This window comes from Pteronotus mesoamericanus, unplaced genomic scaffold (assembly GCF_021234165.1).
Source record: "Pteronotus mesoamericanus isolate MK-2021 breed Mesoamerican mustached bat unplaced genomic scaffold, CSHL_Meso_final contig_2, whole genome shotgun sequence".
NCBI classification, from domain to species: Eukaryota; Metazoa; Chordata; class Mammalia; order Chiroptera; family Mormoopidae; genus Pteronotus; species Pteronotus mesoamericanus.
The window spans coordinates 27,055,723-27,073,481 of record NW_026555084.1 but is presented as its reverse complement, the minus strand read 5'-3'; the positions used below and the strand labels follow the sequence as shown (position 1 = coordinate 27,073,481).

General features: G+C 39.3%; 1 protein-coding gene across 3 annotated transcripts in view; it reads left to right on the top strand.

Annotated features, from left to right (window-relative positions):
• The first annotated feature begins 2,984 nt into the window (after positions 1-2,984).
• The window catches only part of SEC24A (SEC24 homolog A, COPII coat complex component), a 56,137-nt gene continuing 41,362 nt past the window's right edge, over positions 2,985-17,759 (top strand). The window contains exons 1-2 of one of the 3 annotated variants that reach the window (XM_054568450.1): positions 2,985-3,540; positions 14,648-15,124. In XM_054568450.1, the coding sequence (XP_054424425.1) occupies positions 3,444-3,540; positions 14,648-15,124 (574 nt within the window). In that variant the 5' untranslated portion in view covers positions 2,985-3,443. The remainder of the gene's footprint in view (positions 3,541-14,647; positions 15,125-17,759) is intronic. The other 2 variants (XM_054568448.1, XM_054568449.1) reach the window with 2 other exon arrangements.

The following is a 17,759-nucleotide window of genomic DNA, read 5'->3' as shown; positions in this document are numbered from 1 at the left end:
CTGCAAAGCAGAAGGTTGCTAGTTCAATTCCTGGTCAGGGCACATGCCTAGGATGCAGGTTCTGTCCCCATTTGGGGCAGGGACAAACGGCAACCAATCAATGTACCTCTTGCACATCGATGTTGCTCTCCTCTTTCTTCCTCCCTTTCCATCTCTAAGAATAAATAAATAAAATCTTTCAAAAATAAAATAAGCCCTGGCTCAGTGGATTGAGTGCCAGCCTGCAAACAAAGGATTGCTAGTTTGATTCCCAATCAGGGCACATGCCTGGATTGCAGGCCAGGTCCCCAGTGGGGGGTGCACAAGGGCAACCACATATTGATGTTTCTCTCCCTCTCTCTCTCTCCCTCCCTTCCCCTCTGTCTAAAAAAATAAAATAATTAAAGACTCTAAAATAATTTCCCCATGCTGAAAAGTAAACACAATTGGTCCTGTTTATCAGCTGACAATTCAACAGTCATGAGTGGGCAGGCAAAGGGGCCCCAGTGTGAGCCTAAGTTCAGTTCTACATATCAGCAAATTTTCTCTTTCTTTCGTGGGTCTAAATAAATAATCAGTTTTAATGGAATGTTCTTTGGGTAGTGCTGTCTACTTACTCAAACACTGTGGTGTCACTACTTTATTGTTTATAGTTTTCTTTTTTATTTATTGATCTTAGAGTGATAGGGAGGTGGGGAGAGAGAAACATCAATTTACTATTCCACTTATTTATGCATTCATTGGTTGATTCTTTTTTTTAAAATCCCCACCCGAGGATATATATGTATTGATTTTAGAGAGACAGAAGAGAGAAACATCAATTTGAGAGAGGAACATTGATAAGTAATCAGTGGACTCCTGTATGCACCCCACCCTGACCAGATCAAACCTGCAACCCAGGTATGTACCATGACCAAGGATGGAACCCCCAACCTTTTGGTGTATGGGGTGACACTCCAACCAAGTAAGTAACCTGGTTAGGGCCATGATTGATTATTGCATGAGCCCTGACTGGGGATTGAACCCTTAACTCTAGCATGCTGTGGCATGCTAACTAACTGAGCTACCCAGCCAGAGTCGGAGGCTCTGAAAATAATGTACAGAACACATGAAACCTATAGTACATATGAAGGGTGCAGATGTGGCAGATGGGTTCTGCTGGTCTGGAAAACAAGGATGAAAAAGTTGAATGTATTACTGACATCAGTTTTGAAAAGTGTATGGTATTGCAGGGTAGATATAGGTAGTTGACCAAAGAAATATCAATACCCTTAACAACTGGTAATAGCACTAACAATTTTTTTATTGATATTTGTGTGACCACATTTTAAGAAGTCAGAGAAGGGTTTGACAATGTGTGGATAAACTAAACTTTAAAAATATGCTGTCTCACCTCAGTTACTTAAACTTAACTTCCTATTGTCCCCGAGGATGAGCAGATGACAAATGCTGCTTTCTTCTTGATATTTTAAAGCTGACTACATTGAAAAAATTAAAAAAAAATTTCAGGGACTTAACTATAATTTTGGGAGGAGTAATAGCAACATAAGGTGAAAGAAATTTTAGAAAAAAACATTGTTTACTTATTAGCAAATTATTTGTATATTTAACCTGATTTAACCACTGAGGTTATTTACTTTTTTAAATGGCTAATCCTGTCTGTCAGTGTTTTTCCCTCTCAACACAGATACTGCTTAAACAGAACAAAGTTCAAAGAAGCTTGATTTGACCAAATCAAACTTCTGTGCCAAGGTCAACAAACCAAGATCATTAGGGAGCTGCATAGAAAAAGAGGAAGAAACGAGTGCAAATTTGAGCCAGTTTAAGCATTTGCCCATTGGAAGAGTCACCCTGATTTTCTGTCTGACCTCAGGAAAGTTGTTTCTCTCTGAGGTCTATTGTCACTTTAAAAGATTGATAAGCTTGTGCTTGTGTATCTTTTTAAGTGCTCTCTGGCTATATGATTTGGGAGTTGGTTATAGGGGCTATATGATGAAAGCAGTTTGAGGGAAAGTGTCATCTTCACCCCGAAGGGGCCTTAATACTTTTGTAACTTGTACAAAGGAATTGTGGAATTCCACACACAGCCAACACGTTTTTAGTAAGGTTCTCAGGCAAATGATAAAATAGGGTTAGGCTAAAATGTAATACTTTTGAATTCTTACTGTCTGCTTTTCAGACTGATAACAGTGATTTAGATCTTGCTCATTTTGTATGTAATCTAACATTTTATAGCAGGCATTTGAAATTAAATTAAGATGTACTTCAGGGATTGTGAAAACTTTGGCATTACATTTTAATCAGCAGTACAAACCTGTAGTCTGAAGGACTTTATCATTAGCTCAGAGCAGGAAAAACCTACCTAGAATGGAGATAGCTAAGTTGATTATTGAGATCATCCATTAACTATACTGACTAATCACTCCAGTTTCTATCTCCCTTTGGCCTCCAAAAAAAAAAAAAAAGTCTGCTCGTCCAGAAAGGAAGTTTGAATACCTTACTGCAAACTCTTAGATGAGGAAATAAAACTGCCATTTAAACATGCTGATTAGTGTGCTGTTAATGAACTTTAGCGTGACTGTGCTATGAATCAGCGAGTTTCACAATTAAAATTACTTCTGAGTTCTCAGGTCAGAAAGCAAAGTCCTCCTCCACGATGACTACACTTATAACACATGTACATAATTAACCACCTCTTTTAAAAAATTCCCTTACAATTTACACCTGGAATATAACTAAACGTGTAATGAAATACTGTGATGAAGATTAATCGGTTCAGCTACTAGAGATACAGTCTCAACAGAGGACGATGACGTCTACAGTCTCAGGCAATCTTCACAAACACCTGAGAGGAACTGTCAGTCCCAGTCCACGAAAGCTGCCAGTGAAGCCCTGATTGCGCTAAGATCCTGACCCTGCCGGCGAGATGACGTTTAGGACTGCGGGGATTTCCATAGCGGTGACACACGCCACTTCCGGCCAGTGGTGAGAGTCAGTGACGTGGCAAGCGAGGCCCGGCACAGTCTGTAGGGCCAGGACACCCGGAGCTGTCAGGTGGCCCCTGGGCAGCCCCGCTGGGACAGCACCGACCGCAGCGGCAGTCGCCAGTCAGGAGCCGGAAGTGCCACGTGTCCTGATTGCGCCTGCGCAGCCGGCGGCTGACAGACACTTCCGGCAGGGGCCTCTGCCCTATCTCAGCCTGGCTGCTTCCTTCCAGCCCTGCGTTCTGGCCCCACGGGCCGACTCCCTACCCTCAGCTCCCAGGCCAACCCGTGGCCGCCAGTGAGCTGGGGACAATGCGGCGCCAGGCCTAGGGCTTGATGCGCTGCCCTCCCTCTTCCCCGCCTTCAGTCCTAAGTCGTTAGTTCTTTCCCTTTGCTTCCAGCAGTCGTCTTTCACCTTTTCGCTTGGCGCTGCCGGCGGATCACGACCATCCCCTTCCAACCCCGATAACCACGGTCGTCATGTCCCAGCCGGGGATACCGGCCTCTAGCGGCGCACTAAGCGGCCTCCAGGCCCAGAACGGAGCCGCCTCGGCCTCGGGGTCTCCCTTCACCAATGGTAGGTGCCGCTCGGGGGCGCAGGGAGGGCGCAGCCTGGGGCCGGGCTCGAGCTGAACCTTGGTTGCTGCCACCGTCTGAGGCCAGAGGAGAGGGTGACCTCCCTACCTGGGTCTGGACCCCGTGGCGGTGGGCGGCTGGGGCCACAGGAGACCCAGGCAAACATGCACCCACAACCCCTGGCTGGTCTTAGCGTTTCATATTTATTTATTTATTCATTTGTTTAGCAGACATGAGCACTTGCTGTAAGCAACACCCTGGATATACCTGGGTGAAAAATAGATTCGGTCCCTTAGTCAAAACTCGCATACAGAGCTCATAGTTGTTTATGTGCCTTCCCACTCCGCGCCACCTCGCCCGTCTTCTAGAGAGCAGAGTTTGGGGGCTGATTCATTTCGATCCCTCTGAGCCTGCAGTGGGATGGGGGTCATAGTCGGTCTGAATTTACGTAGATGAATGAATGATTGTGCTTTCTGGGGATCCCTTAGGGCCTGTTCATCTTTCCCAGAACTTTCCTCGAATTGTTTTTAGGCCACCTGTTAAGTTTTTCTGCTTTGAAAGAACCAAATAGAGGGGAGAATCTCCGGCTTGGTTTCCAGAGGTCTTTACAGCACTTGGGGAGTGACTGGGCACAACTTTCTGAACCTCTGAAAAATGTGCATGTGGCACTATAATTTGTCATTTGGTGTGAGTGTCATAATTATTTACGTCTTCTAGGATTTTAAAAATGGTCCTGCGTTGCGATTTTGTTATACTTGTTATAATAAAGACGGATTGTCTGACAACATCTTTCCAAATTACCAATTTACCTCTAAATTTTTGGTTCATGGGAACAAAACTAGAATAATACTAAAATACTTCAGCTGTCCTTTGGAATCTAAAATTACTGTGAAGTTTGAGAACATAGCCAATGACAAAAATAGCTAATTTACATTATTTTTAGAGAAGACCAATGTCTTTTTGACAAAGAGGGCTCTAAAAGACTTTTAAAAATGTCTGTGAGTGGGCAGAGGCAAGAATAAGTGGGGGTAAGCATTGAAATGGTGTTAAATTGAATCAGTTGTTCTTTCTCAAATTTATGGTAACATTGTGTAAAACTACATTTGTTTTAGACTATTAACATTTATACTGAGGATGAAAACATTTTAAGATAAATGTTTTTATCTTAAAGGTAAGAAAACTTAAGCAAGATGTCATATGGCTATGGCTTTTTCTTATCTATAAATTACAATTTTACATGAGCTTTAAATGGCAAATACAGCAAATATGCTTGTAAGCTTATATGAAAGTATAGGTTTGTTAATTTTGAAATGTCAAAGGAATTTGGCCACTGTGATATGCGGTGGTGGAGATGTCACTATATTGATTTGACGCAATCTAGCAGACATTTGTTGCATACCTTCTAGGTTCCGTCCTTGGGAAAATAAAACCCAAGGTACAGCCTCCTCCTTGTACACACAGGTTGCCCAGAGACAAATGGGACTTCATATAGGGAAGGAAATCATAGAACTGCATAAATACATACCTTTTAAAAGATAAAATTGACAGTCTTTTTATAAGCCCCATTTCTAAAGTTTTTTGTAGAGGTAATCTCAGTAAAATAGCTAATGTCCTAGATTGGATTCCTTTTTTGTACATCCTGGTAATAATAGAGTGCTGATGGGTGGAGAATTGGAAGGGAAGGTATTTTTTTTAAAAGGTGAAAATAAAGTTCAGTACTGGAATGTAGTGTTTTTTTGGTTAACTCTTTCAAGGCAATTACTGTTGTTTAAATATTCTTTTGATTACTCATAAGCTTTCGATTTAATGCAGCTTGCTTTAAATTACATATTATAGTTCAGCTGGATCTTAAGGTATTTTTAGATTATAATCAAAAGACCAAATACAGTAGTCCCCCCTATTCATGGGGGTTACCTTCCAGTGGATGCCTGCAACTGCGCATAGTGCTGAACCCTATATATGCCATGTTTTTTCCTATACATATGTACCTATGATAAAGTTTAATTTATAAATTAGGCACAGTAAGAGATTAACAATAACAACTAGTTATAAAGTAGAACAATTAAACAATATACTGTAATAAGTTACATGAATGTGGTCCATTTGCCAAGGCAGTTAGAAACTGCAGTTTTATTAAATTCATTTTGGTAATATTTATGTAATACTTTCCCATCTAGATTGGGGGTGAGAAGAATATTCTCAACCCTCTCTTCATCCCAGATTCTCATTATATTGTAATTTTATAAAATAATATCTGATTTGCCTCTAAACCGTAAAACCTTTGAGGGCAAGAATATCTGCTTTTGTGCATCATCCTCTCTCTGGTTTCCCTCATGTCCAGCACCTTTAAGGAGTTACTAGTCTTATTGAATGGAAGTTTTAGATTTGGGTATTTTGTAATTTAGGCCACTAAACAGGTATTGATTTATTCATTGTGAGATTGGAGCTCACTTCCAACTTTTTTTTCTGGTGAATTTTTCTGTGAATTTTTGAATAATACTATCAGCAAAAACTCAACAGACTATGTATGTGAGGGAGTTTAGTCATCATTTTAAATGCTAGACTTTTACTCATATATCTGTTTTAGGCATGATAGAAATATAGATCTCTTTTAGTTTCACTATGATGTAAACCATGGTAATGATTGCATATTTACTATAGGAAGTCTTTAGTCAAGATCAAAGCATGCTGTGAATAAAATGGACATGTGGTCTGTAACACTGATTGTTGTGGCTGAGTTCCCTTTAATGTTTTCAGTGCGGCAAGTGACTTTGGACTCCCAGCCTTAATACCATCTGTAACATTAGAACTTGCAGCATAGAGCTACTCTTTTGTCTCTCCTGGTACACTGGAAGCTCCTGGAAGAGAAATGGTAGCAGTAAGAACTAACATTTATTGTTTACTTACTCTATGCCCAGTCACTGTTCTAGGCTGCATTTTATACACCATCTCACTTAATCCTCACTGCAGCCCCATGAGGTTAGAACTGTTGACTCTGGCTGGAGTGTGTCAGTGGCATGACCGCCGGCCTGCCAAATGAAATGTCTTAGGTTTGATTCCTTGTCAAGGCGCTTGCCTGGGTTGCAGGCCTCCCAGCTGGGGGCATGGGAGAGGCAACTTATTGAGGTTTCTCTCCCTCTCTTTCTCCCTCCCTTCCCTTGTCTCTAAAAATAAATGAACAAAATCATTTTTTAAAAAAAGAATTTATGTTTACTGACAAAACTGAGATGAGTGGTCAAGCAACTCGCTCAAGGTCACACAACTAATAACCTAGATTTGTGGAGCCTAGATTTAAACACAGATAGTCTTACTTGACCACTGCTAGTCAATATATCTGGTTATCTCTCAATCCCAGAACCTAGCTCCTTGAATTAGTGCCTGAATCAAGGATCTTTTTGGTTTCTTTATGTGGATACATGTAATTACAGAAAATGTTTGTTGATATTTTTTGAAACTGCCACCTAGCTTATTTGGGTTATAATTAATATATGACCTGACCCTAATTTTTCTTCGCATTTAGTCCATATCTTTGCTGTTTCAACATCACATTTCATAAATATCTTGTAGATCCTGAAATTGACTCTTACCTCTACTTTAATTCCCTCCATTGCTATTTAAAAAACAAAAACAAAACAAAAAACCCTTACCCAAGGACATTTAAAAAAAAAGATTTATTTTATTTTTTTATTTTTAGAGAGGGAGTAGGAGGGGAAAGAGAGGGAAACATCGACTGGTTGCCTCTTGCATGCCCCTGACCAGGGACCTGGCCTGCATCCAGGCATGTGTCCCAACCAGGAATTGAACCAGTGACCTTTTGGTTTGAAGGACGGCACTCAATCCAGTGAGCCACACCAGCCAGGGCTATGACATTTTTAAAGACAGTTTTCTATAGTGAGTCCCAGAAATAGAATGTACAGCACACTATGGTGTTTGACTATATTGAAAATGACTGAGATCAGTGAACTACGTTGACTTGTGTGATTTCGGACAAGTTGCTTAGCTGCTCTAAGCCTCTGGTTTCTCAGGGTACCAGAATCTTTAGATGCTGTATTTTATTTATTAGTATTTGGTAAATCATACATATATAAGCAAAGTATTCTTGGAAAACCTAAGTAGTTAATTTCCCAGAATTTATCCCTCTGATTTGATGTTTTGCAGATCAGTCAGAGATATAATTTATTTATGGTTTCTCTCTTCTTCCCTACTCCATATGTTCCAAGGACTCAAGATGACTGTATAAATGGGTTATATAACATTGAGGGGGTAAAATTTAGAGAAAGTGAAGCCTTTTTAAACCTGTGTATGTGGTAGTATAGTAATTTTGTTTAGCTGTTTCCTGATTATATTGATGAGTAGGATCAGTCTGATGGTATCCAGAATGCTCCCTTGTTTCTGAAGTACAGTTTTAGTCTCTGGTTGGGTGGCTCAGTTGGTTGGAGCATTATTGTACAACAAAAGGTTGCAGGTTCGATTCCCAGTGTGGACACATACCTAGGTTGTGGGTTCGATCCCTGGTTGGGGCATGTCCAGGAAGCAACCAATTGATGGTTCTCTCTCACATTGATGTTTCTCTCTCCCCTTTCCTCTCTCTCTAAAATCAATAAACGTATCCTCGGGTGAGAATTAAAAAAATAAAGTTATTAAAAATAATAATAAAATAAAGTACAGATTTAGCATTCTCATTGGTGGTGCCATTGAATGGTATTCTTTTTCTCACTGGCCAATCTTTTAGTCTGTTTATTTTAAAATGATTCCAGGCCTAGGGTCACTATTTAAATGCTTTAAAACACTTTTCCATTGGATTGCTATGTCACATTTCACATTTTATAAATATGTAGCTTTCTTCAGAGTCTTTAGACAAGGATCAATGAAAAAACCTAATTAAGCCCTGGCCGGGTGGTTCAGTTGGTGGGAGCATCATCCCTTACACACAAAATGTTGCAGGTTCTATTCTGGTCAGGGAACACACGGGTTTCAGGTTTTGGGCTTTTGGTGGGGGTGCACACAGGAAGCAACCCATCGATCTTTGTCTCTCACATTGATGTCTCCTTTCTTCTCTCTCTAAAAGCAATAGAAACATTTCCTTGGGTGAGTAATGAAAAAAAACAAAACCCTAATTAAAATAGAAAGGTTAAGAAATTAACCTGAAATGTCCTCAGCAGAGATAATGCATTTGCCAGAAGCCAGAACTAAGTGACTTTATTTAACTGTTCCTTTTGGTCCCAGTGGGTTTTTTTCGCTCTTATTTGGACAGATGACTGTGATTTTGCCAGTTTTTGATTTTCTGACCTCCTATAATCCCCTAAATATTTGTTTTTTCTGTATCAATACTTCATTCCTTTGGCTATACCCCATTTTGTTTATTCATTCATCAATTGATAGATATTTGGGGTAGTTCTCACTTTTAGACTATTATGAATAATACTACTTTGAATTTTCATGTGCAAGTTTTTGTATGGAATATTTTCAGTTCTCTTGGGTATATATAAAACTAGGAGTGGAATTGATGGAGCACATATCTCTATGTTGAACATTTTGAGAAACTGCAAAACTTTTCCAAAGTGGCTACAGCTTTTCACTAGCGATGTATTTCTTTTCAGTTTCTCCACATCCTTGTCAACAGTTTTGTAGCGTCAGTCTTTGATGACAGCCATTCTAATAGGTGTGAGCTGGTATTTCGCTATGGTTTTTCACATTAACCTTTGACATGAGTGCTGTCAGTATTGCTAGAACAGCTTTCCACAGTATGTAATTTTCCCTTGTTTTAAAGTTGTTGGAAATCTGATGAATGCAATAAACAAACAAGATAGTAGCAGAAGCTTAGACACACAGAACAGACTGACAGCTGCCTGAAAGGAGATGGGGGGAGACAGATGAAAGGTGGTGAAGGGATTAACCAAAGAGCACTTGTGCACAACCCATGGGCAGGGACAGCAACGTGGGTACTGGCGTGGGGTGGGGAGAGGGCAGGGCTGGGTGAGGGAGGGGAAGGGGGAAAATGGGAACAGCTAAAACAGCGGAAGGAAGGAAGGAAGGAAGGAGGGAAGGAGGAAAGAGGGAAAGAAGGAAAGAAGAAAAACAAGAAAAAAGAAAATTGAGATACCACATTTTGAGTTTGAGTAAGATGCTGTCCTTGGAAATTTCACTCTAAGCCACTAAGTTCTTAGTAGCTTTTCTCACTTCTAAGTAGTTGTGATTTGTGGTCTCTACATTGTAACTGCTTAGTATTGCTTTAAACAGTTTATTTTGGAACAATCCCAAATTTATAGACAAGTTGCGAGTACATTACAAAGAATATTTTTTTGAACCATTTATTTGAAAGCAAGTTGCTCACAGGATTTTTCATCACTCCCAGATACTTTAGTTTATTTGTATTTCCTACAAATGAAAAAGTTTTTTAAAATAGCCACATCACAACTGTCAAAATAGAAATCTAACAAATATATTACAGTCATCTACTCCTCAGACCCCATTCACATTTCGTTAGTTGTCCTAATTACCCCTTTACAGTGAAAGAATCCAGTCGGGAGTCACATTTAATATTGAATTGTCGTGCCTCTGTAGTGTCCTTCAATCTGGAACAGTTCCTCAGTCTTTCCTTAACTTTCATGACCCAAATGCTTTTGAAAATTACAAGCCAATTCCCTTGTAGAATGTTCCTTAGTTTTGATTGTCTGCTCTTCCTTCATGATTAGACTGTGTACCGTAGCGGGCCTGCTGCATAAGAGACGCCCAGTTCTCATTGCATCGTCTCGGGTGGTGCATGGTTGCCTTTTTTCCCCCATTCTTGATGATTAACACTTTAATCACATGATTAAGATATCTGTCAAGTTTCTCCACAGTAAAATTTCTTTTCCCTTTGTAATTAATATGTATTTTGTGGGGATGTACCTTGAGACCACATAAATATCTTATTTCTTGTTAGACTTTTATTCTTTTATTTATATCGGTGTAGACTCTTGTATTCAGTGAGTTTAATTCATTGTGTATTTTGATGCTTATGTCTCAGATTTGACCTGTGGGTGCCTCTTCTGTCTGTCTTCTGTGTCCTCTTGTCATGTCTCATTATTTTTGGGCACTTTCTCGCTTTCTGGCACATTGAGGCTCATCTTGTACTTTCTGAGCTCAGGAATCAGCCATGGTTCCTTTTAATGGAGAAGAGTACTTAGAAACCAGGATTTCTGTACTAGATATGATCAGTGCTATCAGAATGTCTCTGCAGACAGAGTCAGGGAAGCTACCTATTTATATCGAAATCCACAAGTTTTGATTGTAACCCCCAGTGCAGACCCACCACCCCGGGTTCATTCTAGTTTCTTCTTTCCATATTTGCAGCTCCCTTCTCTGAGAGTTAGATGCCTTGTTTCCATCATCATAGATGTATGTGTCTGGCCAGTCTCCCTGTGTGTGACCACCGCCCATTGCTGGTGCGGCCCCTTCACCCTCCTCCAGCTTCCCTCATTTTGGTGAGCGATGCTTATCCCACCTAATGTCTCTAGGGCTGAATTTGTTCAGGAAAGAGACTATTTTGCACTTTTAGTTTATTTAAAAGTCTTGCTTACGAAAATATCCAACATGTGGTTCCATGTTGTGAAATAATTTTGAGGGACCCTAGCAGGTGATCACTATAGCGATTGAAACTGGCCTTTAGTGCAGCTGATTCTCACTCTTCCCCAGATGGTGCTCTATTGTTCGAAATGAGAGACTTCCATTATATACTTATATGCTAAGTATATACTTATATACTTAAGTGCTATATACTTATTCTTTGACTCATTCAACAAACATTTTTCAAGTACCAACTATGTGATAGGCACATTTTAGATATTGAGAATACAGTAATGAACAAAAACGTCCCTGCCCTCGTGGAGTTTATGTAATAGTGGGGTAGACAGGCTATAAATAAGTAATGCAGTCAGATAAACACTAGAAAGAAAAATAGGGCAGGGTCAGAGGGCAAGAGAATGAAAGAGGTGCTATTTTAGGTTTTTTAAGGCAATGCCTCTTGGAGGAGATTATTTGTTAGAGGGGCTTGAATGAAGAGATAGAGTGATGTTATCCAGGGAAGAGTGTTCTTGGCAGAATAAAAGAACCCTAAGGTGGGAGCTTATTTAAGCTTGTTGTAGGAACTTTAAGAAGGCGAGTGTGGCTGGAGCTGAGTAGAGAGAAAGGAGAGTAGGACGTTCTTTTGAATAGCTGGCTGGTAAAGGCTTTTTGCCGTGAGATGGAGTAATTGACGTCAGTTGACACACTGACCTTACCATAGGCATTTACTAAACTCAAGAGAAGAAGGATTCCATCACACATGCATATCTAAAAGGGACTTTCAGTCTTTAGTGGAAATTATTTATTAAGCCATTTTATATTGTATAGCAAACTGTTAGACGGTAGTATTGTAAAGGCGTATGTTTGTTTGGAACCACAAATCTGCTCCAATTTGGTTTAAGTCCTAGGGTGCTCGATGATGTGGGCTGTGAAAGAATTAACAAAGGGGAAAATGCAGAGGGCAACATTTCCAAGAGTGGGAAGGGGTATGGCATGGAGAGATACACCAGCATTGATGGGTGGGAGCTTCGGGCTTTTATTGGGTTATTTTTGGATTATGAAAGGTTGGGGGGTTGCTGTGGTGTGGTCGCTGGGCACTTGGGGCGTTGTAACACGGGAGGGTTCCGTTGGTTTTACAGAAGCTATAGTTTGCTCCAGTGTTATCTTCCGCCTGTGGCTGTGGGAGTGGGAGGATGGTGAGTCACGTTCTGTTCTTGCTTCCCGGTAATTTCCAGGCCTGAGGACATAAGCTTGGAAGAGTAAAACGGCAGTTCTGTTTAACAAAGTCAGAGGCCTGCTAGGCAAATGGTGCCAAGGTAGCAAATGGCGCCGGCTTTACCCTTTTAAATACAGCATGCCCAGCCACCTCTCTGGAATTAGAGATACTAGTAGAAGTCTCCATGGTCTATGCAGATGCACAAATATTAACTAATAATAAAATCAGATTGGAACTGGACGAGCCCAACAAGAGAGAAACCATGCTCGATTAATGTGACAAAGACAGGTTTAGGGACTCGTGGTTTAAAATGTTGGCCACTTTCTTATCTGAGTTGACATACTCTATGTTAAACCTAACCTTACAGAAAAATTGAATTTCTTTCTAAAATTTTCCTAGAGAGTAAGAAACAAATAGAATCAGAGTAATATAGGGTACTTATTTCCAGATCAAAAGGAACATATGTATTGTCCTGGCATTGTTTTATTAAAATAAAATGAATGTCCAGTATTAAAAAAAAGGAAGACAGCAGGAGATGAGACCAGAAGGGAAGCCAGGGACATAGATGGTCTTATAAATTAAGGTAAGGACTTTGGAATTTTTGAATAAGGGAGCTAATAAGATCCATTTGGTTATGTTTTTTTTTTTAATTGATTCATTGACTGATTTTAGAGAATGAGAGGAAAAGCGGGAGAGAGAGAAACATTGATTTGTTGTTCTACTTATTTATGCGTTCATTGCTTGATTCTTTTATGTGCCCTGACCAGGGAGGGACCGAACCTACCACCTTGGTGTGTCAGGATGAGCCTACCTGGCCAGGTTGACTTGTGTGTGTGGGGTTGTTTTTTTTTGTTTGTTTTTTTTAAAGATTTTATTTATTTATTTTTAAAGAGAGGAGAATGGAGGGAGAAAGAGAAACATGGGTTGCCTCTCACACATGCCCCACCAGGGTCCTGGCCAGCGACCTAAGCATGTGCCCTGACTGAGAATCCAACCAATGGCTTTCTGCTTTGCAGGACATTGCTCAACCCACTGACCCAGGCCAGTGAGGGCATGATCCATGTTTGAAAAGGTAAAGTGTAATCCTGACCACCTGGAGCAGCGGGTTCTGCGTCATCCTGGAAAGGGAAAGGTCCCTGGTTGGATTCCAGGTCAGGGCACATGACTGGGTTGCAGGCCAGGTCCCCAATAAGGGGTGCTCGAGAGGCAACCACACATTGATATTTCCCCCCTCCTCCCTCTCTTTCTCCCACCCTTCCCCTCTCTCTAAAAATAAATAAGTAAAATCTTTTTTTTTTAATTTCAGCAATCCAAAATTAGTATCTAAATCAAATGCAATTTCATTCAACATTTCAACATTTTGTGGGAGAGTGCTAAAGTGGTCTTATATTTTTGTGTGTATCTGAAATGTTTCATAATAAAAAGATTTATAAGAAAGATATAATTATCTCTGTAACTTTCTTTTTTCTCTTAATATTCATTTTGTAACTTACCTCTGTTGGTAGATGTACATCTTGTTGTTTATTCAGTTTCTTGACAAAGAGTCTGTTTTGTGTGACTAATCCACAATTTATTTAATCTCCAGTTGGTGAATATTTCATTCATTTCCAATTTTTCATTATTATAAACAATGTGCTGCAGCTAACATATTTGGATTTATTTTGTCCTGGAAGGATACCTTTTTTTTTGCGGGGGGGCAATGTATATAAACTAACTCTGTCCCTCCAACTTACACTGTATATCTGTATATGATTTTGTGGGCCTCCTAAGTTCTCTCTCTCTACATATAAACAGGCTTATGTATGTTTGTGTAAGCATCGTATAATCATGAAAGAATTCAGATTAGTCTAATGACATTTGTACATTGGTTGCATGGACTGAGACACACTGATTTTTGTTCCACTTATTTATTCGTTCATTTGTTGATTCTTGTATGTGCCCTGACCCGAGATTAAATCCACAACCTTATCATGTGAGGACAACAGTCTAACCAACTGACCTACCCGGCCAGGGCTCTCATTGTGTGTGTGTGTTTTTCTAAATATATAATCTTTATTATATTATTTTTCCATTACCATTTATTCCCTTTATGTCCTCCTCCCCACTCATTGTGGTCTTGATTTGCATTACTGTAATGACTAGTGTCGTGTGTTTTTTGCATGTGTTTACTGGCCATAAAATTGTATATCTCTTTGGAAATGTATTTGAATGTCTATTTAAATACTTTGCTCATTTTTAAATTGGGTTTTTTTAATTGTTGAGTTGTAAGAATACCATATATTTTATTGTGTTTTTAAAGTATTTTATTTGTTCATAAGAGTAAGTTTTTTTCTTTTCTTATTGGAAGGTCCAATCCAAAATGAACTGATGTCTTCGCAAGGATATTCTTCTCAGCTTCCTGGATCCTACCCTCATCTGATACCAGCAAAGACTTTGAATCCAGTCTCTGTACAGTCTAAATATGGTGGTTCTCAGACTGTTTCTCCACTAAGTAACTATCAGGGGCTGCAGACTCTTCATAGACCACCTGTGGCTTCTAATGCGGTAACACCTTCACTCCATAGTGGTCCCGTTCCCCGAATGCCGCAACATGCATCTCAGAATCCAGCTGCTACACCAGTGCCTTCTGGTAGCTTTCATCCTGGAGCCAGTGTGCCGCCACCTTTGAATTGGCAATATAACTATCCACCCACAGGATCACGGACAAACCATGGCTCTCCTGTGTCATCCGGACCAGCTCTGTCTGGAAATACAAATTTGACAACAGGTCATCCGTATGTTTCTTCTGGAGATCCTTCGCTTCAAAACAACTTCATAAAATCAGGTAAGAGTTTTCTAAAAATATAGAAATGGGAAACTTTTTCTTATTTAGATGTTTGAATTAATATTTCAAGCTTTAAAATCATATGGAAGACTATTGATTTTTTTAAAACCACTGTTAATGTTTAAATAAAATACTTTTCTAACCTTTAAGCTAACTTAAGATTATGAGTTGTTCCTGCTTTGCTGCTTCTTATTGTCTGTTTCTTTGAGTCACCCATGGTACCTCAGGGATTGAAGTATGCATGCAGAACCGCTTCCCTTAGAACCATTCATTACTTTTAATAACTGGGTTCTATTTTGTGTTCTAGGGAAGCTCAATCCCTGCGTTCTCTTTTTGGTCTTGATCTGAGGCTTGGGTTATCTTTTTGTTATGGCATAGACAGTTTTTGGCCCTAGAAACTGCAGGATCATGGATGTCAAAACAGATAATACTTTCAGGGTGAGGAGTGTTATTGAGGGCAGAGATTTATATCTATGTTTTCTTCTGAAAGGTTTATATTGGGTTAGCGAAAGCGCCTGTTTAGTTTTTTTCTGTAAAATAAAAGACATTTTTCATTTTCACCAATAACTTTCTTGATTAGGATATTTTGAGTATGTCAGCCATCTCCTGCTATTGGCTTCCAGTGGGTAGAGGCAGGAAGTGCTGCTGAACATTTTCCAATGCATAAGACAGCCCCACAGCAAAGAATTATTTGGCCAGAATGTCACTGGTACCAAGAAACTTCCCAAACCACTTTTGACATTCCATCAGTCACAGAACCTTCTCCATATACTGCACAAATCTTTTTTTTCCTTTTTTGCATTTCAGTTGCATTTTTTCCTTTCTTAAAATAATAAAGTATATTATGCTGAAAATGTTGTGTACCTTCTTCTATCTTTAATATTAAAATGGGTGCCCAAAAATCCACCAATTTTGATAAGTTTTTCTTAAATGCACACTGATATGACAGCTGTCACAATACAATCTAACAATTGTTTTGAATAAGGTTAAAGACAACTAAGCACTACTAGAACCGTCATACAGAAAAAACTAAAGGAACTTTTGGGACAACCCAGTAGTTTTAGCTCTTATATTAAGGTCTTTTATCAATTTTTAAAGAGATTTTATTCATTTACTTTTAGAGAGAGGGGATGGGAAGGAGAAAGTGAGAGTAAAATCATTTGGTTGCCTCTGCCATGCGCCCCATCCAGAAGCAGGCCTGCAACCCAGGCATGTTCCCTAACCTGGGCCCGCAACCGTTTGCTTTGTGGGACAATGCTCAACCAACTGACACACGCCGGTCGGGGCTCTTTGATCAATTTTGAGTTAATTTTTATGTATGTCGTTAGGTTGGGATTCATCTTGTGCATGTGGATATACAGTTGTTACAGGACTATTTGATAAACTGTTCTTCCTCCCATTGAATTATCTTGGCTCCCTTGTCGAAAATCAATTGATCATAAATGTAAGGGTTTATTTCTGGACTCTGAATTCTATTTTATTGATCTATATGTCTATTTTTATACTGGTACTAAACATCTGGATTATTGAGATATTGTAGTGAGCTTTGAATTTAGGGAGTGTGGCTCTACCAACCTGGTTTTTCTTTCAAGATTGACTTGCTGTTCTGGGTTCCTTGCTTTTCCATAAAACTTTCAAATCAACTTGTCCAATTTTGTTAAAAAAAAAAAAAAAAGGACAATGGGATTTTGATAAAGGATTATGTTGAAACTGTGTATCAGTTTGGGAAGAAATCTATATATTCTTAGATTGACTTTGATCTTTTTATTTTTAACCTCAGTATTGGGTCATAATCTCATTCAAAAATAGGTTTATTTAACTATTAAAATTTGTCTTACACACTTACCAACGTTAGTAGTGTTACTTTGAAAAGCATTTAAAATCCCGTATTGGGATTTGCAGGTTGATTCTGCTCAGCAAACATCCTCAAGGAAAGGAACTAGTAAGATCATCCAAGTTAAATAGTAAGATCAATAGTTACCTTTTCATACTCCTGTGTATTTATGCATCTACATACCGTGTACCCTTCATCATGCTTGTAGTTTGCTAACTACTGAAAAATAACTACTTATTTTTCTTAACTCTTAGCTTCTTGACCAGCCATTGGCCCTGGTGAATGTATTTTGGCCTTGTAAAGATAAAGGCTAATTCTATAAATTTAGTTTCTTTGTAGAAATATTTTGACCCACAATTGTTAGCACCAAATTCTCCTGGTTACTTTTATTCTTATTCATTTGACACTATGAGTGAGCATCAATCACTTGAAATTAATGAATATTCACTTCATTGTTAATAATTAAAGGTAATATTTATTGAATATTTACTATTTTCCAGCACTTTACCACACTTTTATATGTGTTATGTTACTTAACTTTCACAATAGTCTCTTACTAGCAAGAGATTGAGGCTTGAATAATTTACCCAAAGCCACAAGAACATAATTTGGGAACAGGTACTCTATAAAAACGATATAAGAGCAGGTGCAGCTGCTTGTGTGAAAGCACGCGATCTGTAACCTGACATATTTCTGGCTGTGACAGAAACCGTCAGGGAGGGCACCCTGACTCGCACAGGTCGGTCCGAGAGACAGAAGCAAGTGTCAAACTCACGAGGATTTTGTGTAAAGAAGGAGAAA